Source organism: Sorex araneus, chromosome 1, assembly GCF_027595985.1.
Source record: "Sorex araneus isolate mSorAra2 chromosome 1, mSorAra2.pri, whole genome shotgun sequence".
NCBI lineage: Eukaryota > Metazoa > Chordata > Mammalia > Eulipotyphla > Soricidae > Sorex > Sorex araneus.
Window position 1 is genome coordinate 158952084 of NC_073302.1, and position 26105 is coordinate 158978188.

The window sequence follows — 26105 nt, forward strand, 5'->3', positions numbered from 1 at the left end:
GACTGACTGACCCTGATCCCAAGTTGGCACCACATGTGGTCTCTGGCACTGCCAAAAGTGACCCCTTAGCAGAGAGTCACACACAGTCCAATCCCCGATGCCGGAAGAAATATAATAGATAAAATTTTATAGGTCATATTATCATCTAACAATTTTCATTATTAGATGAATAATAACAGGTTTTAAAAGGTTTATTACATCCTTAGGAATCTTCTTCATTGGGTTGAATTCAGAGTTCTTTCAAAGAGCTCACTTAAAAATAACACTGGGAAGTCTGCTTCTAGGTATAAAAGAAATTTTGCATCATCAAAGTTGGGTAAGAAGAAGAAATTACATAATAGCTACAAACTGGGCTACTCTCATTAGAATTTAGTTTAAAGAGAAGCATTATGGTATTTTAAAAACTATCGTGAAGATTCAACCATGTTTTCCTTCTGCCTTACAATTTTACTTGACACCTTTGTAAAAATTAATTATACCAACAGATTGCTATTTATTTTGTGTTGCTCAAAAAAACATTTTTGTGTGTTAGTTGCCAGACATTAATATTTGGTTATCAATAAATTAAAACATTTTTGTCAGTTTGTTCTTGAAAAATCCTTAAATTTTCTGATTGAATTGCTGATTCACCACTACATTAATGTAACTAAACTCTAAACTGTGACTGCTTAGTGAGTTGCTCCAAAATAGACTCAGTAAGCCAAGAATTGTCACCATTATATAATGTAGTGAGGGAGGTAAGGGAAGGGGGATTAATGCTTGACAAACAGCTCCCAGTTGTTTACTTTTATAACAAAAATAGGATCGATGTAATGCCCGAAAATTGTTTCATGCTGCAGTTCTGTGTTTACTCCATGGGCTTGTCTCTGGTAGGGAGAAAGTAATTTCCTTTCTGGTTCTGGACATGAGTCCCTTGTCATCCGAATGCTGTGACCTTGGCCAAGCTATTCTCTAAGCAAATGTCTGTGAAGTGGGTGAGGCTGAATAAAGGTTCTCTCTGACACCTCACCTCCCTCCCCCAAAACGGGCATTTTACAAAAGAAAACGAGAAATCAAGGGTATTCTTTACTTATGAAGTAGCTGTCGGGTATTTTTAAGAAATGATTATTACCTCAAGAATAAAACATTTTAATAAAACATGGACATGGAGTATAACAAGACTTTAAACAGGAACTTAAAGTCTTTTTGTCTTCATTTAAATCTGTTTTACTTTTCTTTTTGTGATGCTATATAAAATCTCATCAATATACAAAATCATTCTGAGGCTCAGATTTTCTCATTTTCTCTGGATGAGAGCTTTGATTAGCTTTTTACAAGTTCTTCATTAGTAATTGGCTTGCTTTTTTGTTTTTGTTTTTGGCTGTTGTCTCTAATAAGTTTATGTTCCATCAAAGAAATTCTTTGAGGCTGGTCTGAAATCTGCTACTCGGTGTTATGTTACAAAATATGACAATTTAATAATCTTTCTAAAATGCACCCAACAAGTGCCATTAGGATGAAACGTTTGGTTCTTCTTTTTGATGCTGGTGGCTGGGGTAAGGTTGCTCCATCATGCCTGACCTAGTTGTGCAGCCATTCCTGCTTAATTAATAGACATTTACATAAGCTCTTTTCCCCCCAGCAAACCTTATAATGGTCCTGTTGGTTATCTCCTTTCACCCTGTGAAGTATCAGCAGTGCTATTTCCATTTTGCATATCAAAATACCGAGAGATTAAATTATGTACGACAAATTGATAACTGAATAACTTTGGGAACTCAGAGTTCTGGCATATTAATGGTGTTGCTTAAAGCAACAACCCATATAGACTCTATAAATATATTCACTCTCCGCTCTGTAACACAGGAGTTGAAGTTGGGACTGTCGGCAGCCACCAGGAGGGAGGCCTTTGTAGATAGATACAGAGGTATGAGAATTATTTTCTCTGCTTTCTCTGGAGTCTTGAAAGGAATGTGGTGTTTTTTTTTCCTTCTCTTGTGAGCAGAGGAGTTAGAGAACTATTGCTCTGATGTCTGTAATTTTTAATAAAAATTCTGGAAATCCTGATGGCTTCTGTACAGCATGCAGATTTGGGGTGGGTGGGGGGTGAGTGGGTACAGAACTACCCTCCCAACCACCATTAGAACGTTATTTCTAATTAACTGGCTACAGAATGGTAACAGGTGAAGCCATAAGCAAATCCCAGCCGCTCTGCCTATCCCAGAAATGAGGAGACATTTGCTCATCTTCTGGACACTTGGGCAAAGCTCTCATTTATTTCCCATGTATTTTCCCATTAAATATTCCGATTTTTCCACTTATATTGTCACATATTTAGAAAGTGATGTGGGAAACGGTACTGGGTGTTTCATCCCATCCGCATTGTTTGCCTTCTTACAGAGCGTCTGCAGGGAGGATTGCTCACACTGGGTTTCACTTCTGTGCCGTCTGTGGATGTTGGTTACTTCCAGAGAGTACTTACTTGGGAGCTTAGGGGATTGCCTGGATCCTTTACCACCACCACTGAAGCGAAACAAACAAAAATAGGCATTAGGCGTGTGTTTTCTTTTTAAAATCGACCGTTCTTCTGATTGTAACAGTAAAGATGGAGAGTCTAATTCAGGCTTGGGGGCCGGTGGGGGAGAGGCGGGGATGGGGTGTTAATTAGGGTTACTGGGTACACGCGTCTATCATATATGCTAAACAGGCGCCCGATTCCCTGGGCTATCTTCCCAGCTTTCAGAGGGTATTGGTTTTTTTTTTTTCTTTTTCATGTTAAAAATCATTAGACCTCATTTTATCTTTTCCAAACCAGTATTTTAGATATTTAAAACCATGATATTGAATTAAGATTTTAGAGTAAACTCTATAGGTGATATGTGTTTGTGGGAGACTTAGTTGTTCCTATCTTGAAATTCTTGTCTAGGATAGCCTGTAATTGTCAAGGGATGCTGTCTCTGATTTTGTGTCAAAAAGAGAGGATGTTTCTATTCTTTTCTTCTCAGATTAGTGCTGGAAGGCACTGATATGTCTACACAAATACTCCACCTTATGGGATAGGCCACAAGAGTCAATAACGATTGACTGTGGCACAATAGGATATCGTGTCTATGCAAGAGTTGCATGAGTATTTGTTGAGTGCCTACTAGGTGAAAAGCACTGCTGGATGCAGAGATAGAAAGAGTAATTGGACTCAACGTCTGCCCTCAAGAAATTGCTGCCTAGCAGAATATGAGTTCTGTAAGCAGTCCATTATCTATCAAGCAAGGGGTTCAGTGGGAGCATCTGATGATGTCTGGTTGGGGTACAAGAAAGCTGGGATCAGCTCATTCTTCAAGCCTGTGCTCTCTCACAAACTCATACTTCTCTCTTTCCTGCCCCCCAAATATTTCTAAATAAGTTTCAATAAAAACCTTGCTTCACTCACTCACTCACTCACACACACACACACACACACACACACACACTCACAGAGAGACAGAGAGAGAGCTGAAGTCTGTAATAGAGAATGGGCATTAAGTGGTGAGCTGATGAGGAAGGGTGTTCAGGAAGAAAGAACTGAAAGTACAAAGGCCTGGAGGTAACTTCTATGAGAGTAGGAGTTATGTTTATGTATCACTGTGTAATTAGCATTTGACCTGTGCATGGTTAACAACATAGTTGAATGAATGAAAGAAAAATCATCCTCAAGTGATGCCAAAGAGCTAAGACAGGATCCAGAGTCCAGTGGATAGGGTGCTTGCCATGCATGCAACCAACCTGGGTTAGATCCCCAGCACCCCTATGGTTACCTGAGCCTACTAGGATTGATCCCTAAGCTCAGAGTAAGAAGTGAACCCTGAACACAGCCAAATGTGGCCCCAAAACAAAACAAACAAAAGAGTTAATACAGATGAACAGGAAAACTTTATAAAACTTCACTTTCACTTGGCATCAACCTGTGCTCTATTTTATTTCTCAGCAGCATTTTAAATCCTTTACCAAATCTTTTAACTCTACATTCAGAATTTACCTCAAACCTAACTTGGCTCCCTCCCTTTCCCCTGTCCCCTTCTAAGCACCAAGCAGAAGCATATCCTGAAGTAAACTTCTTGGAGGGATGTACTTTAATACTGGATTTCAAAGAGTTATTGTATTTAAGATTTATCTGTGAGGTCACAGTTCCATAATTTATAAACAAGTGATTAAGAGCGAGGGCCAACAGAAACAGCTTATATTGGACTCTCAACTTCAGATATCAAAAATGTTTGGTTTGGGGAGCCATAGCACAGTGGATAGGGCATTTGTCTTGCATGTGGTCGACCCGGGTTCGATTCCCAGCATCCCATATGGTCCCTCAGGCACCACCAGGAGTAATTCCTGAGTGCATGAGCCAGGATTAACCCCTGTGCATCTCTGGGTGTGACCCAAAAGCAAAAAAAAAAAAATAAAAAATTTTAAAAATTTAAAATGTTTGGTTTAAAAATACAAAAATAGATGCTGGAGAGATAGTACAGTGAGTAGGACAATTGCCTAACATGTGTCTGACCCAGATTTGATCCCTGGAAGTTATCCCCTGAGCACAGCCAGGAGTGATCTCTGAGCATGGAGACATAGGTTATCCCTGAGGACAGCCAGATGTGTCCTGCATCCAGGGCACAAAGACAAAAGTGCTAAATAAATATGTAAACTATATTTTTAAATAGCAGAAAAGGGGCTGACAGATAGGCCATGTGGTAAAGCACCTGCCTAGCAAGTATGAGGCCCCGGGTTGGATATCACATGGCCCCTGAGTACTGCCAGGCCAAGCATTTTAAGAGTGGCCACAAGCTCCCCAGCATTGCAGGGTATGACCCTGTATAAATAGAATAACCGGAGAGGAAGTACAGCAGGTAGGGCATTTGCCTTGCTTGCAGCCCACCCATGGTTCCATCCCCAGCATCCCATCTGGTCCCCCAAGCCCCAACAGGAGTGATTCCTGAGTGCAGAGTCAGGAGTAACCCCTGAGCATCATTGGGTGTGGCCCCAAAAGCAAAAAATGAAGAAAGAAATAAAAGGAAATACTAAAACTATGAAACAGAAAGAAAAGACTATAAAAATGATCAGGCTTGTTTAATAAATAATCAAATAGAATTTTTAATCAGGAAAGTATGTAATAAGAAAGCTTAGACTATTAGGCAAGGTTTTTTTGAAAAGCACTGATAAACTTAAGATAAATTTGAAGAAATTATATACTTACAGCAAAAAAATAAGAGAAAGATGTTAATTGTATCAGGTCAGGAAATACAAGTAGCAAGGGCCGATAACCCATGTCTAATATAGGTGTGGTCAGATTTGCTTGAGTTTTTGGGGTAATATAGTTAATATAGTTAATATTATAGTTTTTATTTTAATTAATATAGTTAACTTTACCCCCAAAACTCTGAGCTTTAGTCTGTGATTTTTTTTTTGCTTAAAAAGTGTTGATAACTATTAGAAGTTAGATAGCATGTAATACTCAAACCAATAAAAACAGAAAACATCAGAAAAGAATTTGTCTTAATCAAAAATAAAATAAAAAATAGCAGAGGAAAGGAAAAAACATTAAAAACATTATAATTAAAAACAATTTTTTTAAAGGCTCAGAGAGATAGAACAGAGGGTGGGGTGCTTGCCTTGAATATGGCTGAATCGATTTGATGCTTGGCACTACATATGGTCCCCTGGTCACTGCCAGGAATGGTCCCTGAGTGCAAAGCCAGGAGTAAGCCCTGAGCAGTGCTGAATATGGCCCACAAACTTTTTTAACCAGCCTGGAGAGACAGCTCGAAGAGCTAAGGGCATGATTTGCATATATGAGGCACAGACATGGTCCCTTTACTTCGTGGTACCCAAGCACCATCAAGAGTGACCCCCAAGCACTGAGCCAGGAGGAGTCCCTGAGCACCATCAGGGGTGGTCCCTAGACCAATAAATAAATGGATAAAGGTACAGTAAATCTAAAATAAGATGGAAGAAATGAAATCAAAATATCTCTAATCACAAAGTCCATAAAAGAGCTAAACACTCCATATAAATAAGATATTATACAGGTAAAGTCAAAAAATGCAAATCCCGTGCATATTCTTTTTATAGAAAATATCTCAAACATTTGAGTACAAGAAAAGGATTGAAAGTTAAATAATCTTTAAATTTTTTGTTGGAGCTCCAGCCAGGAGACCCACTGCTGGTGTCCTCCAGGCTCAACGGGCTGCCCCTCATGTGCTGGGCCGGGCCACGTGTTGCTGAGAATGAACACAGGGTCTTTCACTTGCCGGGTCTGTGCTCTACCACTTAGCCACATCTAGGCCCTGAAAACCAAAGACTGGAACTATAAAGTTGAAGTTGGTGTGGCTCTCTCTCTTTTTTTTTTTTTTTTTTTTGGTGTGGCTCTCTTAATACCGGATAAAAGTCTTTTTCAGCAGAAAGCACAATCAGATATAAATACGATCACTTTATGTTAAAAGTTTACTTTCCAGGAAGATACGTTTTTGTTCCTTTCCTTTTCTTCTCTATATTTCTTTTCTTTTTGCTTTGCTTTGTTTTTGAGTCATACCTTGTTGTACTCAGGGCTTACCCTGGCTCAGAGATCACTCCTGGTGGGCTCAGAGATCCATATGAGGTCCCAGGGATGGATCCTGCATCCGACAATTGCAAGGCAAGCAAGCACATGCAATCCACTGTACTGTCTCTCTGGCCCCTAGGTACTTCTCTGCTTCCAAATGAGAACTTCCACAGACAGCTTTCAGTGACAAAAATCAAAATCTAACAAACTGTGAGTGAAATAGATGAATTAAGTCACATAGGGACAATTTGATCTCCTCTTTGAAATTGATAGAACAAACAATGCAGGATACAAAAGATACAGACAGTGAAAATATACATTGACCTCCTTACAAAAATGAGTGATATATCTGACATGGAAGATTGCAGATACTTTGGGCAAGTTTTTTTTTTTCTTTTTGGGTCACACCTGGCGATGCACAGGGGTTACTCCTGGCTCATGCACTCAGGAATCACTCCTGGTGGTGCTCAGGGGACCATATGGGATGCTGGGAATCGAACCAGGGTCGACCACGTGCAAGGCAAACGCCCTACCCACTGTGCTATCGCTCCAGCCCCCAACTTTAGGCAATTTTTTTAAGAATCCATGGAACAGTAAGAAATTAAGAACAAAATAAATACTATATATATTTATAGGGATATAATAAATAGATGCAGAAGCTACTAAAACAGCACAAAGATATTTACAGAAGATCAACAAAAGCTGTATGGCAGGAACTTAGTGATAGCTCATGGCAAAGATCATGCCTTGCAAGCATGCAGCCTCAAGTCGAGTGCCCAGTGCCATCCCATGCTCACCTGAATCCCATCAGCACTGTTACTGTCCCAGATGAAGTCCCAGATGCTCCAGCAAAATGTGCTGTTTCCATCACACCACTACTGAGTGTGTGTGAGCTGCAGGCATTGCAACAACAACAAAAGGGTGGAGGGAGAGCACAGGAATAAATAAAACTAAAACCAAAAGGCAGATGGCAGGACCTAGTGCATAATTACACTTAGGAGATATAGGTTCAGAGAAGGAATAGCAACAGGAAACTAATACACATATGTGCATTTTAAAGTATGAAAGGAAATTCACCAGTGATTTCATCTGAATCAGAGTTTAAGATTATTCTTTATTTCCACACCTTGAGTGTGGAAAGGTCGGACTGCAGCTGAATCTCACGAGGACAATGTTTATGAAAAACAAACTAGTCCCTGACGTTCCATTTGCTCTCAATGGAACGGACAACTTCAAATGCAGCAGCTATGTGTACCTGGGTCGAGAGCTCAAAGTGAGGAACGACTTGGCGCCAGAACTGCACAGGAGGAAGAGAGCAACGTGCAACGCCTTCAAGAGCATCGAAGAAGTGGTTAAGAGGACGAAGAACCTCTGGCTCCGGGCACATCTTTTCAACTCCACCATTCTTCCTGCACTAACATATGCCTTAGAGACCTGGGCCTTATGCAAATAGGATGAGAACGCTATTCGGGAGGAGTATCACCTTTCACTCAAGTGAGAGAAGGAATCCGGAGTTCTGACCTCCATCTACAGTCAAGAATCAGGGACGCTGTCTTGTTTGCCAAGGCATCCAAAATCAGATGGACCAACACATAATGCGATTCAGAGTCGACTGCTGGACGAGAACTGTTACCGACTGGATTCCACAGGAGGTCAAAAGACCGAGTGGCCACCCAACCAATGAGATGGTCAGACTTCTTTGTCAAAACCCTGAATGAACGACTTGAGGCTCTTCCTGTTTCTGGAGCAAGCAGATATCATTGAACTACACTAGCACACAACAGGGACAAATGGAGACGTTACTGGCGCCTGCTTGAGCAAATCGAGGATCACCGGGATGACAAGTGATACAAGTGATTATTTCTTTATGTATTTTCTAAAGTCCCTCTAAGTGTGTACCTAATATTTTCATGAAAATATATGTTTTCAAGTTTTAAAAATATATGTTTTTGAAAAGGTGAACATAAGACCTAACCCAGGACTCTTTCACATGATTTCTGGTCAGTAGAGTAAGACATTGCAGTAGAAGGCTTTGGAGGTGCTTTGCTTCTTAAAACGGAGCAAGTCTTTAAACATAATCTCTTAGAATCTCTTCTCCGAAGTGTCATAGTCTCTTAGAATCTCTTCTCCAAAGTGTCAATAATAAAGCTCTCCTCAGAGTTTTTGGGCTAGGTAACCTATACAAAGATGCTAGTACAGTGCCTGAAATTATAAATGCTCACTAGTAATTTTCCATTGTTTGAGAGAGTGGGCAGAGGAAGGTACCTCTAACCATTTCTAGGAAGTGTGCAGAGTTGGAGGCAAATTTGATCAATCTGGAATATGAAACTGGGTGAAAGTGTAGTATGGGAAATTTTATTTGTGCCCTCCGAGACAGCCAAGAAAATTAAGGAATGAACCAAGCAACTCATCATATTTATTAGATGTAAGAATGAAGGTGCAGTATTATCATTTCCTTGTGATAGTCATATCTTAGAGTTCTGAAACCAATTCACAGTATTCATGTCAGACTTATTTTATGAGACATTTAACCATTGCTAAATTAAATTTCATAAGAGAATGTGCCTCTATAACTCCTCTGGAGTTACAGAGATAGAAATCTGACCCATCATTTCTATTTTCACAGAAAACCATTTAACAGAACTTTGTTCCAGTAGAAGTGTTTATTGAGTTGTAAGCCTAACACAGTTCATTGGCTGCATGCATTTCCACACTGACATTTTTTCTCAGTGCAGATTTGCATCAGTTCATTAGTACTGACAGCAGATGGTAGCACTTTCACACAAATTTACCTTCTGAATTAATCTGAGAAATGTCACTAAAAAGAGCCTGACAGTTTTGATGTTCTTCCATTTCTGAAAATGCTGTGTTAAATAAATAAGTGTAGAGTTTGGGATTTTTTGGAACTTCAACACATAATTCCTAAACCAACTAAAGAAGGCATTCATCTCTGATTTTGGCTGTCTGGATGAAAAAGTAGAAAAATACAGATACTATTTCCTGATAGCAAAATCCTTAGGAAAAAAATTAAAAATTAAAAAAATTAAAAACCTCCACTATGAGAAAGTGACTTTTGGAGAATATTATCCAGAGTTATTATCTACACTGATGAAAGTTCTCAAGTTGTTTATAAATTTCCTACCTTACTTTGAACACAGAATTTTTTTTGCTTGGAAGGATCAGTTGATTGAATATGAATGAAAAAAATAGTATTATGTCAGGTCTTAGAGCTCACTTTGACTTCTGTTGCTTCTGCAGCATTAAGATATCCATAATATTAGCCACAGTTTTCACTTACAGATGCTTTGCCTTTCATTAGGGCAAATCTTTATAGAATTATCATAAAGAAGACAAGTTTGCTAGTTGAATGAATGAGAGATGACATAAATTCTAATCATATTAGGGAAATTTTCTGGTTTTCTACATTTATGTAGTCATTATTATATTCTCAACAACTCAAGGCATTGTGTTAAGTTTTCTCATATATTTCAAAAACATGGAATCATTTTTGAGTATTAAAATATTCACTTTTATCTATATTTGAAGAATTAACTTGTTTAATTTGCCACAGTTAGAAGAAGCTGACACATTTCAGAAAGTATTGGATTTGGCTTAATGTCCCCTTTTCAGGAAAAAAAATTTAGGGCAGTTAAACACCCTCATGGAAATATACTGTCATTGTCACTATCATCCCATTGCTCATCGATTTGTTCAAGCAGGCACAAGTAACATCTCTCATTGTGAGACTTATTGTTACTGCTTTTGGTATATCCAATACACCATGGGTAGCTTACCAGGCTCTGCCATGCAGGCTCCATATTCTCAGTAGCTTGCCGGGCTCTCCGAGAGGGGCGGAGGAATCAAACACGGGTCAGCCTCGTAAAAGGCAAACGCCCTACCGCTGTGCTATACCTTTTTTTAAGCAAATGAACAGAAGCACAAACTCCCCCAATTGCAGTTGAGGCAACTACAATTCCTAGCCCCCTTAGATCAGTCGAGCACCCCCAGCCCCAGTAAAACCTACTTTGGAAAAGACTGATAGAGAATTTTCCCATGTAATTAGTCATGGTTGCTTAGGACACATAGGTGAGTGGCCATGATAACAACATAGTTAAAGGATTTAACACCAAAAAAGAACTTCTTGATTCTAAATACACTTTAACAGACGTGAACATTTTAACAGTACCAACATAAGTTCATACTGCCTTAATTTAACTTATGTGTAGCAAATATATTCAATAAGTTTTCATGCCCACTTTATACTGCTTTTGTCATGTATTACTTCTCTAGATGCTATAAACCCAATATGGTAGTATAAATTTTGCTTATACGGAAGTCATCTGCTATCCAAAAGTAGAACAATAGAGCCAGAGAGAAAGTTCAGCGGATAAGATGCTTGCCTTGCATGCAGCTGACCTGGGTTCAGTCCCCAGTTCTACCCCAAGCCCCACCAGGAGTGATCCTGGAGCACAGAGTCAGAAGTAAACTCCAAGAACAGCCAGGTATAGCCCCAACACCACCCACAAATAAAAATTAAAGTAGAACATTCCTATTTGGTATGATTTGGTAGATTATTTGGGGGGACTAGAAATTAAGGAAGAAAAAATACTTAAATTTTCTATTTGCCCTTTATAATACCTCTCCCCAAACTCCCATGAATTCAAACCCAGCCTACAGGCTTGTTTTATTTGGTGCGCACCATATTATACTATCTTACTCGCCTATCCCAGACTTTCAGTAAAGTCTTATGAACCACCTATTCTAGCCTTGCATGAAGCATGGGTATCTAAAGTATTTAAAGTACTGGAGTATTTAAAGCTGGAGGAGCTTCTCCAGGAGGTCATCGTGAATGTAGCCTGTACAGTCCAGGGTGCCCCAGGGACAGTGACTCTTGCAGAGGGGTAGACTCTGCACAGCTGAGCTGAACCCCTGCGTGGGAGGGTTTCCAATTTTGTGCGCCTCAATTCCATTTGATTAAAGCAGATAGCATAGTATCACATTAAAATATTTAGTTGCATCTCTTTAGACTTTCCACTGGTGCATGTATGAGCTAAAATGAGCATAGACCAAATTAAACTTTTAAAATCTGAACCCTCTCTCTCTACAGTAGTTTTATTATCTCCAGATAATTCTAACTTTTTTTTTCCTTTTTACATTTCCTCTGCACATTTTTCCATGCTTATATCTCTTTAGGGTCTTCTGCCCTCCACACACTGTCCCTGGCCTCTGCATGATGTTGTTTATTTTTTACACTTTATTACTCATATCTCTGTTTAAAGAGCACATCTTTGGTCAGACCTTTCTTTTCACCAAATCTTAATTGTCACTGCAATGCCTCCAGAATCAAGGTCCCTGTTTTACTTCACTCATCGCATTTTTATTATTCGGATTATCTCATTTTTCATCTGTTCTGTGTTTCCAGGGGAATGTAAATTCCATGAAATGCAGGACTTTGTCTTGATCTTAGGAAAAGATACAGTGAGCTCTGATCTGCTGCTGGAGTCACAGACGGAGTGATCAATCGATGTGCATTGCATTAATACGTATTAGTTGAAGGCAGAATTGAGTTGGACATTGGAACTTACAAGAAACCTGGCATGCCGGGCTTGGCCCCAGGTCTGTGATGGAGAGAGAGGGAGAGGAAAGGAAGGGAGTCCAGGCTCTGGCTGTGAGAATCAGGCTTGTGTGGAGTCAGAGATATGGTGCAAGCAGCAGAGTGTATGACAATGTATGTCTTGCATGCATTTGTTCAATTCCCAGTATTGCATAGTGTCCCCCAACCCCAAGTACCACTATGAGTAGCCATGGTGGCTCCTGAGCACCTTCCAAAGTGGCCTTTGGAAGGAAAAATAAATAAACTCAGATTCTCAGCAGAGGCTTATATAGGATGGGCTCACAGAAGCCCACCACAGCCTCCATCAGTGGGTTACTCGGCCCTCACTGCGCATCCACCCACATGTCCACTCCGGTGGTCACCAGTGGAAGGGAACTGTCCCTTTTATTTCTAGTGTATGTCCTTGTGCATATTGAGGTGGACATGTACATGGTGGGTCTGGAGATTGGAGCAGCAGGAACAGCCACACCTGATGTCCCGTGCGCAGCTCTTCTCCATAGGCTAACCCCTCACCAGGGTCTGGCCGACAGGCTCATTTTATTTAGCACACGCTATTTTGTTGCTGTTGGTTTATCTGTGCCAACATTTAAATTTGAGGATGGGTTACATTAAAATCTTGATTTGGGAACCAGAGAGAGAGAGAGTAGAGAGGATCAGTCTCTTGCCTTACATACGGCTGACCCAGTCTGATTCCCAGCACTGCAGATGGTCCCCTGAGCTCTGCCAGGAGTGATCCCTGAGCACAGCCAGACATGTTTCCCCACCCCTATTTCTAGGTAATTCGACAATAAAGGAAGACCAGGCACCCTGAACCCGAGGGGCACAGTTGGCTAGAGCAGGGCTCTAGGCTCAGGCTTCGGGTACCCCCATCCTGGCCTCTGAGAAGTGAACTCACCTCATTCCTTTGGCTTCCCTGCCTGCTTTTCTAGGGATTTGTCCGAGTCCGCCTGTGCTCCCCCAAAGATCTGTAGACTGAATAGTCCATCAGTGGAAGAATGTGTGACCTTGGGGTGTCTGCCTGGTTTTGTGAGCTCCTTCTTTCGGGTCTCAGACTCCCCCCATGCCCTCACACAGTGGAAGCGAGCAGACTGGCTCTGTAACTCGTCTTTTGTGTTTTCGTTTTGTTGGGGGCCACACCTGGCAGTGCTCAGGACTGACTCCTGGCTCAGAGATCACTCCTGGCAGTGCTTAGGGGACCACTGGGGTACCAGGCATCAAAAGAGGGTCCTCCGCAAGCAAAGCAAGCATCCTACCCACTGTACTGTCTCTGACCCTGGAGCCCCTCCCCATTCCTGAGAGCTCCACCTTCTTTTCTTTTTTTCTCTTGTTTATGTTTTGCTGATACTCTGGTTGTTTAGAAGTTGGAGAATTTTTTTTCCTTGCTTTGGGCTGTTCTTTTTTTTATTTTTTTATTGAATCACCATGTGGAAAGTTACAAAAGTTTCAGGTTTAAGTCTCAGTTATACAATGCTCAAACACCCATCCCTTCACCAGTGCACATATTCCACCACCAAGAATCATGGTATACCTCCCCCCTTCTCCCCACCTCCCCAGCCCCCCACCCCGCATGTGTAGCTCCACCTTCTTGACCAGGCACCACATGCCCAAATACCATCACATGGGGCCCAGGATGGTGACGGATGTGAATGTCACGTGACTTAGACAACAGCAGTAGATGGTTAATCTTAAGTAGAAACAATGACGATTGTTCATATGTTGCTAGAATTCTGCATAAATCTCTCTCTCCAGCAAAACCTTCTAGGGCTCCCTATTGCTTGCCAAAGATGCCCATATGACTAACCTGGCGGTAGATTGACCTGCCCCCCCCCACCCCTTCTTCTGTAAAGACAGCAGGGTTCCAGCCGCTCGGCCTCTAACCTAGAGAAACTGCCCCGTGGGCTCAGGAGACTTACACAGAGAAGAAAAGGCCCTTTTCTTGCTGGAGACGCCCGTGTGCTCTCTCCAAATATCTCTCGTTCTCTCCCCTCACATTTCTCTTAAGGAAATTTCTCTAAATAATAGTATTTTATTTCACTGGGGGAGTGGGGGCGAGGAGATAAATAGAGAAACAGAGACAAGATGTAAATGTAAATGCTTCACACCAGCCCCGCCCACACACAGACTTTCCACTCCCTAAACATGCACCTGCCCTCTGGTTGCAGTCAGTTCTGAACCATATGTTCACAGATGTATTGGTTTTTTTTTTTGAGGCATCATGATTTATAATACTGTTAATGGTAGGGGTTTGTATGTACAGCCTCCCCCAGAGTGTCTGCTTCCCTCCACCACTGTCTCAGGGGCCCCCTTTCTCCCTAACTGCCCTCCCTGCATGTTCACAAAGATTATCACTGTCACTGTCACTGTCATCCCATTGCTCATCGATTTTTTCGAGCAGGCACCAGTAACGTCTTTCATTGTGAGACTTATTGTTACTGTGTTTGGTATATCCAATATATCACCGGTAGCTTGCCAGGCTCTGCTGTGCGGGCGTGATATTCTCAGTAGCTTGCCGGGCTCTCCGAGTGGGGTGGAGATATCGAACACGGGTCGGCTGCATGAAAGGCGAACGCCCTACATTGAACATAAAGGAGGAGGAGGAGGACGCTGAGAGATCATGCAAAGGGCTGGTGCACATGTCTTGCATACATGAGGTTCTAACACCAACAGGTATAGCCCTGGGAACCCCTAAACATCATTGGAACCAGACAGCACCACCTCTCCATTAGGGTCCAAAATGCTGGGAGTGACCCCTGGTTCCTAGAGCATTATTTGGGAGGTGATCTCCCACTGACCCCCAAAGAGTTGATGAAATTCATTGGTTTCATGGTCCCGTTCCTGAGTTTGAAGGGCGTACTGAGGAAGACCAGAAGGCTGATAACAGACTGATGAGCAACGCTAGATGATGAAGAGTTACAGGGCACTACTGTCATCGTTCATGTCTGGTTGGGGTTGTGTGAACAAATCCCAGTGTGCACCAGCCTGGAGTTGACTGTAGGAAGCCATCAATGCCCGGCTCCTCACACCATCTTCTCTTGTTCGGGTCATACCTCTTAATCAAAACTGAAATTAAGATATAACTTCAAAACCTGGAATTTTAAATAAAATTTTAATTTTTGTTTTATTTTAAAGGAGTAGGTCAGTGGCCAGAGCATTAGTACGACAGTAAGGCACTTGCCTTACACATGGCCAACCTGGGTTCGATCTCTGGAGCCCCATTTAGTCCCCTGAACCTCACCAAAGTAATAAAAAAAAACTCTGAGTGCAGATCCAGGAGTAGGATCTGAGCATCGCTGGGTGTGGAGTCAAGACAATAAAATAAAAGAGTAAATCAAACTTGTGTGTTTAACTTTTTCAAAATAACTCACTGGCAATTCTGACCCAACCCCGATTCTTACAGGAACACCCAATACTCGGGCAACCCTTTTTTGTACTTCATCCCTGCAAGACGAATGAATTCATGATGCCCGTGTTAAAGAATTCCCGGAAAATCAATAGGTAAGAAACACCATCAAGATACATTGACTTTTACTCTTGTTCTAAAAGTGTAAATCTTTTTTGTGACTCTAAAAGCTAAGCTAAAAAAAGAAATATTGTTTGTAATAATAAGAATAGCTAACATTTATTGATTTTTTGCTATGTTCTCAGCCCTGTCCTAAGTATTTTAGATATATTAAGGTGTTGGGTTTTCTCACACCCCTATGAACTAAGTACTGGTCTTTAACCCAGATTAGAGAAGAGGACTCTAAGGCACAGGGAGCTTCAATGACTCCACCAAGATCAACAGTTAAATGGTTTAACTGGGGTTTGAACTCAGACTTTCTTGCCTCAGACCCACTATGCACATTATTAGCACACTCCGTGTCCTCAACAAAGGCTGTCAGTTTCAAATTTGAAATTGGAGTTATCAAGGGCAATAGGCAATAGGGCAATCAAGATGGAAATTTTTGGTCATTTACCCTCCTTTTTTTTTTTTTTGGCTTTTTGGGTCAAACCTAGTGATGCTCAGGCAGGGGTTACTCCTCACTCTGCACTCAGGAATCACTCCTCGTGGTGCTTGGGGACCATATGGGATGCCGGGGATTGAACCCAGATCGGCCGTGTGCAAGGCAAATGCCCTACCCGCTGTGGTATCGCTCTGACCCCCCATTTACCCTCTTTAGTGAGGGATCCTCAGTCTCTTCAAACAATGTGTCCTCACACACAATGGCAGTGGCATCTAAATATGCTTGATTCCAAGTGGTGGGCATACAGGGTGCAGCAACTGCCTGGTTTCTCACTGTACCAGTGACATCTCCCATCCATCCCATAGATACGAAAGCTTTAGCATTGACCGTATTTCTCTTTTCCCCAGCAACGTCAACTACATCACATCATGGCTGAGCATCGTGGGACCAGTCGTGGGGCTCAGTCTACCTCTGAGTTATGCAGGAGCCACCCCTCAGGATGAATGAAATGTTGGTGCACAAGGTAAACAGGCATTGGATATTTTCCTGTTACAGGATATCACAGTATCTCCGATGCACTTGGATATGTTGCTCTGATGGGCTCACCACATATGAATTTTGCTTTCTCCTTTAATAGGTTGAACACTGTCTTTTGGTTGTGTTTTGATTTTCCAGCCAACCAGTGCCCAATCAGTTAGGAGACATTTCCTTTGCTGCAATAACACACCCACCATAAGACTAGATTTTTTTTTTTCTTTTTGGGTCACACCCGGCGATGCACAGGAGTTACTCCTGGTTCTACACTCAGGAATTACTCCTGGCGGTGCTCAGGGGACCATATGGGATGCTGGGATTCGAACCCGGGTCGGCCACGTGCAAGGCAAACGCCCTACCTGCTGTGCTATCGCTCCAGCCCCAAGACTGGATTTTTAAGGTGTGTGTGTGTGTGTGTGTGTGTGTGTGTGGTTGGGGAAGATATGTTTAGTTCTGATTTTGTTTGGACCAACCAAGCTGAAGGGTTGAGTGCTTGGACCTGGTAATGCAAGGTTGCCTGGGGGCAGCAGTGCTGAGCTACACCTTGCAGTGCTCCAGGGACCATGTGGTCCAGAATCAAACTTTGGTCCTGGCACACACAAGGCATGGACCTCTGAACACTGCAGCCCCCAGCACATCCTCCTCAGCACGGAACTGGATGGTTTTATTTTAGAACTTACATTCTTAAATAGTCTTGACTGGTCAGTTAACCTTCTTTTCTTCGCTTGTTTTGTTTCTTTTCATCAGGTAGATTCTTCTACTGAGCCCAGGATCTTAGAAATTCCAGCATGAAAAACACCAAGAGTTTACCTGGTCTGCCCTGGCTTAATAGGACCAAAGCCTCTGCAATATTTCAACTCTCCAAGATTGCAACATAGATTTTTGTTTTCCCTTGAAGCAAATGTCTGCTGCAACTGATATACTGTATGTTTGGAAGAAATGCCTCAAAGACACAAATATAATTTTTGCTATAAATAGCTGAAAATGAGTCTAACTCAATGATAGAAACACTGACATCATCAGGGTGCTTCCGGGTCATTCTTTTCTGGGCCAAGCACTTCACATCTCATTTTCTGATATGCAGGTTGGTAGAGAAATGAACTTGTGGGATAATTTTAATATAAGATGTATGAAAATTAAAATATAGGATTTACATGTCCCCAGAAGCAATGTCATAAACATGATTTTGCTTAAATTACTGTACCACAGTCACACCCAGAAACAATGGATTATTCTGTGTAACTCCAGAAACACATGCTTGTGCATGTGTGTGTAGATAAAGGAAAAGACAACATTTTATTATTTATGAGATCATGTTCTTTCATTAGGTGGCTGGAGCAATAGCACAGTGGGTAAGGCGTTTGCCTTGCATGAGGCCAAACCGGGTTCTATTCCTCCGTCCCTCTCAGAGAGCCTGGCAAGCTACTGAGAGTATCCCACCTCCATGGCAGAGCTTGGCAAGCTACTCATGGCGTATTTGATATGCCAAAAACAGTAACAACAAGTCTCACAATGGAGACATAACTGGTGCTGCTCGAGCAAATCGATGAACAATGGGACAACAATGCTGCGGTACTAGAGTTCTTTCATAAGCAAAAGATTTGGTTTTTTGTTTTTAATTGTTGCTTTTGTTTGTTTCTGTTTGTGGGTCACATCCAGCTCTATATCACGGATCATTCCTGGTGGTGCTTAGGGGTCCATGTGATACTGGGGATGAAAACAGTATCAGCTGAATGAGAGGCAAGCACTTCACCTCTGTACTATTTCTTCAACTCCTAAGCAAATGTATTAAGGTAGACCTAATATGGCAACATTTTCTGTTCTGGTTGACTTTTCTGTTTGTTTGTTAATTCAGTTTGATTTGGGAGCCTTACCCAGCAGTCATGAGGGGATTTTTCTGACTCTGTGGTCAGGAGTGACGACTGGTGGTGCTCAGGAAACCAGATACTTGGTACTGGGGATTGAACCAGAGCTGGCGACATGCAAGGCAAGCAATTTGTTCACTGTACTATCTCTTCAGCTATCATTTTTTTTTTTTTTTGCTTTTTGGGTCACACCCAGCGATGCTCAGGGGTTACTCCTGGCTCTGCACTCAGGAATTACTCCTGGCGGTGCTTGGGGGACCATATGGGATGCCGGGGATCGAACCCGGGTCGGCCGCGTGCAAGGCAAACGCCCTACCCGTTGTGCTATCGCTCCGGCCCCCAGCTATCATTTTTTTTAAGTTAATATTTTTATGGTGTAGATAACATGATTATAGTGATGTTGACATTTATGGTTTTGATGTACAAAGCTACTGCACCTTCATCATCACCAAAGTGCACATGACCTTCCTCCATTGTCACTGTGTCACCTCTGGTCCACCTTTTCCCTCTCTCCCATACCCCCACCCACATCACCAACCCCTATCCCCAACTGGTTGTAATCTAAATTTTTTAATTCAAGGCCAACAAAGTTGGGTTCCTTGAGTTTTTGTTGTTGTTGTTTTTCATTTTAATTTGACAGGAGCTAAAGCAATGAGAAAAATGTAGCTGCTTTGGGGATGGTGGATTAGCATCTGTCAATGAGAGATGGACCTTAAAGTCACTTGAGGGTCTGTAACACGTTGCTTTAGGAGAAATGCTAGGACAGCAACTCCCATACCCCTCCTGGGTCACACGCACACCCACCCACTCACACACACACACACACACACACACACACACACACACACACATGCACACACATGCACACACTCCTGGATACCATCTAATCTGGATGCCTCTCACTGTGGCATACATCTGTGTGGTTTTGGTCCCTAAAACAGGCCTTTTGCAATTCTGTGCATGGCCTCAGCAAAAGACTTGAGAGATAGTAGGGTGGTAAGGCACTTGCCTTGCATTCCTCTGACCTTGGTTCTCTCCCCAGCACTGCATGTGGTTTCCTGGACACTGCCAGCAGTGAACTCTGAACACAAAGATAGGAATAGCCTCTGAGAACCCCTGGGGTGGCTCAAAATAACTTCCTGCGCCTCCTCACCATAACCTCCCCCCTTCCCGCTGCCCACCTACCGCCACCCAAGTTAGCCCCAACCAGCTGGACTTCCTTGTTCACATGTGTCCCAGCATCATCACCCGAGACCCCTGGAGAATAAGGAATTTAGGCCTCAGTGTTCCCAGGAGGCCAAGAAGTGGGAAGCAGACAGAGTTAGCCCAGGCCCCTGACAGTGCTTCCCGGAGTCTGTAGGTTAAGGGCTGAGCTTCACTCAGGGAACAGAAGTTGAGAGCGGGTTAATTCAGACTGCTGGGAAAGCTAAAAGTAAATTTTAAAATGCTGAGCTGCACACATTCATGTTGGATGAGAAGCTGCCTCCATGCTCGCTGGGCATTTTGGTATTTACCAGTTCACATCTTTGCAATTTCCACAAGGGATTTCCCCCTCCTCTCCCTAATGTAAATACACATTTCTCAGCAAGTCCTTTCTCAAGTTGTGTCACTTCTGGGGTGAAAAATAATAATAATAATGCAAGAACTTAACAATAGCATGTCATTTGGATGATGTACATGTATGGAGGTATTAGTTAGGCTTTGCTAACAGATTCTGAGATGAGAGTCTTTCAGTTGGGATCTAGTGTATTTATAGCTGTTTTAGAGAGTTAACATTTTCCTCCTAATTGATGAAGACCTGAAAATGTGTCAGTGGCAGAAAAAATATAAGTTGCTCAGTCAACCCTCATCAGTTCACTCTTTTTTTTAACTCCACCCAGAATGTTTTGGTGGTCATTTTGTTTGTTTGTTTTTGTTCTGCTCGGTTTGATCAATTTAGTTTTGGTGCTCAGGCATTACTTTTGGCTCCACACTCAGGGGTTACTCCTGACAGGGTTTGGGAGACCATTCAGGGTGCCGGAGAGTGAATCCAGGTCAGCTGTCAGGTTTGCGTCAAGAATCCTACTCCATGTATTATCTATCACTCCAGTCCCAGAATGTTTTTTTAACAAACTTTTAATTGGCAGTTGATTGGAAATATATTTACATTGTTTTGATCATGTGTATGGATCACATTGTTATCCCGGTGGTTATAAAATATTGGAAAATGCTTTGTTGGGTTAAAGAACAGTTCATTCTCCACATTATGAAGATGTTTCCTCCTAGTCTCCTGTCCAGGGCTTTCAGTGCAAAGCCTTTTAGTCAGAAATAAGGCCGGTTAAAGCTACAAGCAGCCAATCTCCTTAATTCTGCTTTTGTCTGGCTTTGGAAAAATTCATCTCATCTTCCTGGCCCTCTGTTTGCTCATTGACAAAATGAAGCAATTCAACCCTCTGACTTCCCCGACTCTGATTCGTGGATCTGTGAAAAGGGGAGTCGAAAGCTCTAGACAAGTCTGGCTCACTGCTAATGGTGTGTGACTTCGCTAATTTTCTTAATCTCCTTGAGTCTTTTACCATTGCTACTTTGGGGAGGAAAAGCCTATAATATCCTCCCCACCTGACAAGGACATGGGAAAGATGAGAACAGTAAATAAGCTTTAGTGTCTCACCACCAGTGCTAGGGGAAGCGGTCATTACCCTATCAGGTTAGAACCCTAGCCCCCAGCCTGGCTCCTGCCTGAAGCCCCACAAGGCCAGGCAAGTATTGATTTGGAGCTGGAGAAATTGCATAAGGCATTTGTTTTGCTTGTGACTGACCCTGGTTCCAATTTCAGCACCACATGGTCCCCTGAACACCGCTGGAAGTGCCTCCCATGCAGAACTGGGAGTAGCTGTTCCCTGAACAGCAACAGGTGTGGCCCAGTTCCCCTAAATAAAACAAACATAACCCCCAAAAAGCTTAATTTCAGGGCAGAGAGATAGAACAAGGGGTAATGTGCTTGTTTTGCATGCAGCCAAACCAGTTTTGCTCCCTGGTACTACACACACACACACACACACACACACACACACACACACACACACACACGATCCCTTGAGCATTATTAGGAATTAGATCTGCGCATCACTATGTGTGCCCTGCCCAGCCCCCCAAACCAAAACAAAATCAGAAAAACATGTGTTGATCTTAAGTACAAAGCCTACAAGCAGAGTTTGCAATAACAAAGCCTTTAAAATAGAAATAAAGGAGAAGTCAGAAACAAATTTTGCATCTATTTCTCCCGACCCCTGAGTTGTTTGGAGATCTGCATGGTCAGAAGCAACTCTTCCCTAAGTCCCAGAGCAGATATGCTCGTGCGCTGAGATAGGGGGTGCTACCGGATTAAAATGTGCAGGTAAAAACCACAGCACCCAAAAGGAGAGAGCAAAAGGGAATGCCCTGCCACAGAGGCAGGGTGGGGTGGGGATGCAAGGAGGGATGCTGGGACCACTGGTGGTGGAAAGTGGGCACTGGTGGCAGGATGGGCACTCGACCACTGTATACCTGAAATGCAAGCACAAAAGTTTTAAGTCTGTAACTGTACCTCATGGTGATTCACTAATAAAAACTTTTAAAAAGATGTGCAGGTGAAACAATGCCAATACCCTCTTCGTGAGCTCCTGTTAAGTGTGGGTGGTGTGGAGAGCAAACCAGAAGCTGGATCCTGGCTCTCAGAGTGCCTGTGTCCTGCGGAGCAGACAGACAAGATTCCGGGCAGCAGGATACATCATGGAAAGCATCTCCCGGGGAAGGTTTGCACAGGGTGACATGAGTGGAGTCCCCAGAAAGGCAGGATTTCAAACAGGTGAAGCATGCGGAAGGAGAAGCCAAGGTATAGCTCGGTGGCAAAAGTACCAGCCTTGCAGGCATGGGTCTGTGAGTCCAATCTCACGCCACATGTCCAACACAATTACGACGACACAACAAAAATATTGTGTGACCTCTGGCAAACTGCAGCCAAGTGTGTGAGCACTGACGTGTGTGCTCCTGGGGGCGGAGAGGAGGCATGTGTGCACCAACACAACCAAGTGTGATCCTGTCAGGCGCCACTATCAAGTGTGTGAGCAACTGGATGGGAGCAACTCCTGGTCTTCAGATTAGACAGAAGGGAAGGAAAGGAGATTTTTTTTTAATTTATTTATTAGTGAGTCACAGTGAGGGTACAGTTACAGATTTACACATTTTCGTGCTCATGTTTCCCTCATACAAAGTTCGAGAACCCATCCCTTCACCAGTGCCCATTCTCCACCACCAATAAACCCAGCATCCCTCCCACCCTCCCAATCCCATCTCCCCCCCCACACACACACATTGTGGCAGGGTCTTAACTTTTGTTCTCTCTCTCTAATTAGGTGTTGTGATTTGCAATGAAGGTGTTGAGTGGCCATTGTGTTCAGTCTCTAGTCTACATTCAGCACGCTTCACCCTTCTCCCGCGTGGCCTCCAACCACATTTTACTTGGTGTTTCCTTCTCTATTTGAGCTGCCTTTTTCCCAGAATGTGAGGCCAGCTTCCAAGCCGTGGAGTCAACCTACTGGTACTTATTTCTACTATTCTTGGGTGTTAGTCTCCTACTCTGTTATTCTATATTCCACAGATGAGTGCAATCTTTCTATGTCTGTCTCTCTCTTTCTGACTCATTTCACTTAGCATGATACTAGGAAAGGAGAATTTTTGAAACAAACAAAGGAGAAGAAAGAAAAGACATGAGCAGTGCGAATGGTGATCAAGAACGTGGCAGGTTCCAGGGAGGTGGGTGGCTTAAAGGCGTGCATGCTTTGTACGCAGGGGGGCAGGCTTTGCATGGTCACTGAGCACGGCCAAGAGCAATCCTCACACACCAAACCGTGAGTAGCGCTTGAACACTACTGGGTGTGCCCCTCCCCCCCAATCAGGTGGGGGGCAGGGGAGATAACAGAAACAGGGGCACATACTTTGCCTGCACAGGGTCTCAGTTTAGCCCCTGCCATCACATGACCCACGAGCACTGCTGGCTGTAGCCCTGGAGATCCTGAGCACCACCAGCTGGACCCTTGGCCCCCTAAGAACTTTATGGGATAACCCTTCGTTCCTCAAATAAAGAAGGAAGCTGGGGGGGAGGCGAACTGACTCCGTGGTGGCTCAGTGGTGGAGCATGAGCTTTAAGTTCGTAAGGCCCTGGGTTCTAGCTGTGTCCCCCACAGGGAAAGGGAGGAGGTTGGGGCTCAGAGGAATAGCACAATGGCCTAAGTGTCTGCCTTGCAAGCGTATGTTCATGAGTTCAAATCTCACGTGTGCTGAGTGTAATCCCAGCAGCTCTGCTGTGTGATCCCAAACATCACAGCCGATTTCTGGCCATACAGGGTGCTGTGGCCTACAAAAAGGGGCTTGATCCCCAGCAAGCTTCATGACTGAAAAAACAAGGTGGAGGGGCTGGAGAGAACGTACAGTGGTAAGGTGCCAGTCTTGCATGTGGCAGATCTGGGTTTGATTCCCAGCACTGATTATAGTCCCCGGAATGCCCCGGAGTCATCCCTGAGTGAGAACCAGGCGTAGACCCCTCTAAGATAAAAGGGGGGGGAAAAACCTGACCATTTGCATTACAGCCTCACAAGTGCATGAGCTGCAGGGGCGCAAACCTCAGTGAGCCCCATGGGCAGGTGGAAGGGGCTTTCCCGGATGTGCACCCCTGAAGCTGCCCAGCTGCAAATGTGCAGGCACCACAGCCAGACATTGCTATGGCAACACAAATAACAGCAATGAAGGGACTGGTGGGGGAGGGAGAGCATTTAAAAATGATGGGTGGGGCACTCCCATTCTGAAATCGTCTGCATCCCAATAGGAATGGGTAGTTTCTTCTTCCCTCCCAACCTCCCACCCCCTCCCGTAACTCCATGGAAAACCCTCTTTTCTACTATTTTCATAATAAAACTATTTTACTTCAATAAATAAACCATTTCAAAACAAAACAGGTAGCACAGTTTGGGTGCTTGCCTTGCATTCAGCCAACCCTGATTCCATTTCAGCCACTCCCCTGAGCACTGCCAGGAGCAACCCAGAGCACAAAGCAGGGAGTAGATGCTGAGCATTGCTGTGTGGTCCAACCCCTCATTCCCCTCCAAAGAAACAAAACAAATAGGTGGCGTGCATCTTTCAAATAAATAAATGAATAAGTGAGTATATTTTTCAATGAGGCTAGTGAGGTGAACTAGGGCCAGTCTGAAGGCACTTTTTTGACCCACTGAGAATTTGTATTTGATCTGAAAATGATGAAAACCTGCTGAAAGAATTGAAGTAGAGGAGCTGAGTGATCAAATTTCCATTTTAGAAAGAACCTATTTTTGGTGCTGTGGGGAGGATGGGGGAGTGCCATGGAGAATCTATATTCTTAAGATGTCTGTAGCACGTAAATGATCACGTGTTGTGTTTTGGTTTTTTCCCTACCTAGTATAGACCCCAGACTTTAGAAGGTACAAGACTTCAGAAGAGTTAGGCTGTCGCTTGGGCCAGAGCAATAGATAGTGGGTAGGGCACGTGTTTTGTCTGAGGCCCCTGTGGGTCTGATCCCTGGCATCTCATATGGTCCCTGAGCCCTGCCTGGAGTGATTCCTGAGTCCAGAGCCAGGAGTAAGCTCTGAACACAGCTGGGCATGGCTCCCAAACAAACAGAATAGGCCAACGATGCTTTTGAGTTTTTCTGTAGGAGCTTTCACACACACACACACACACACACACACACACAAACACAAAGTATCCTGGAAAATCCATAATACTGGTTTACTGGTTTTCTGTCTCTTAGCTACTGTTTACTAATCTAGGAAATGGAAGGAACTATATTGAAACAAGTGCAATCGGTGTATTGGTCTATACTGAGATTTTGCTTGTTTGGGGTTTTTTTTGTTTGTTTGTGAATGAAATAGAATACTCTCCAGGAAAAAAAATTCCCTTTGTTTCTCATTTAATCTCAAAATGCTACCACACCCACTAACACACTTATTTTGTGTGGTACTCAGGAACCACTCCTGGCAGTGCTCACAGAACAGATGAGGTGCTGGAAATAAAACCAGGTTCAGCCATGTGCAAGGCGAGTGCCCTACTTGCTGCTCTGTCACTGCAGTCCAACACTTCTGACACCACATGTGCAGATTTTCCAGACATAATGCAATTGCAAACACCAGAAATTGTGTCCTACAATTCCATTCATTTTTTTGACTATCTTCCAGCATTAACATCAGAAACTACCGGCTGAGGTTTGGTCCACAAAAGCGCCCCCACCTAAGACACCTGTCCCAAGTCCCAAGTTCTCAACTATATTTCTGACCAGCCAGCAAGAAGTTGACTTCCTGTGATTCCCTCCTTGGGGTCAATGATTTTCTGGAGGGACCATGGGGAAACTCTTAACTTTACAACTTATTTAATCATGAAGGATACAATGGCAAAGGGAGTGAATGAACAGCCGGGTGAAGAGATGCAGAGATATCCCAAACAAAGGAGTTCTGTACATGGAGTTGGGATGGAGGTGAGGGGGTACCACCCTCCCCGTACGTAGACATGCTACCCAACCAGAAGTCAGTCCTCTGACCCTGTGCATTTGGGATTCTTATGAC

General features: G+C 43.2%; 1 protein-coding gene across 1 annotated transcript in view; it reads left to right on the forward strand.

Annotated features, from left to right (window-relative positions):
* Nucleotides 1-22799, forward strand: part of ATG10 (autophagy related 10) — a 275907-nt gene extending 253108 nt beyond the window's left edge. The window contains exons 6-8 of the mRNA XM_055123937.1: nt 15553-15650; nt 16507-16622; nt 17381-22799. Coding sequence (XP_054979912.1) covers nt 15553-15650; nt 16507-16606 — 198 coding nt within the window. The 3' untranslated portion in view covers nt 16607-16622; nt 17381-22799. The remainder of the gene's footprint in view (nt 1-15552; nt 15651-16506; nt 16623-17380) is intronic.
* The last annotated feature ends 3306 nt before the right edge of the window (nt 22800-26105 follow it).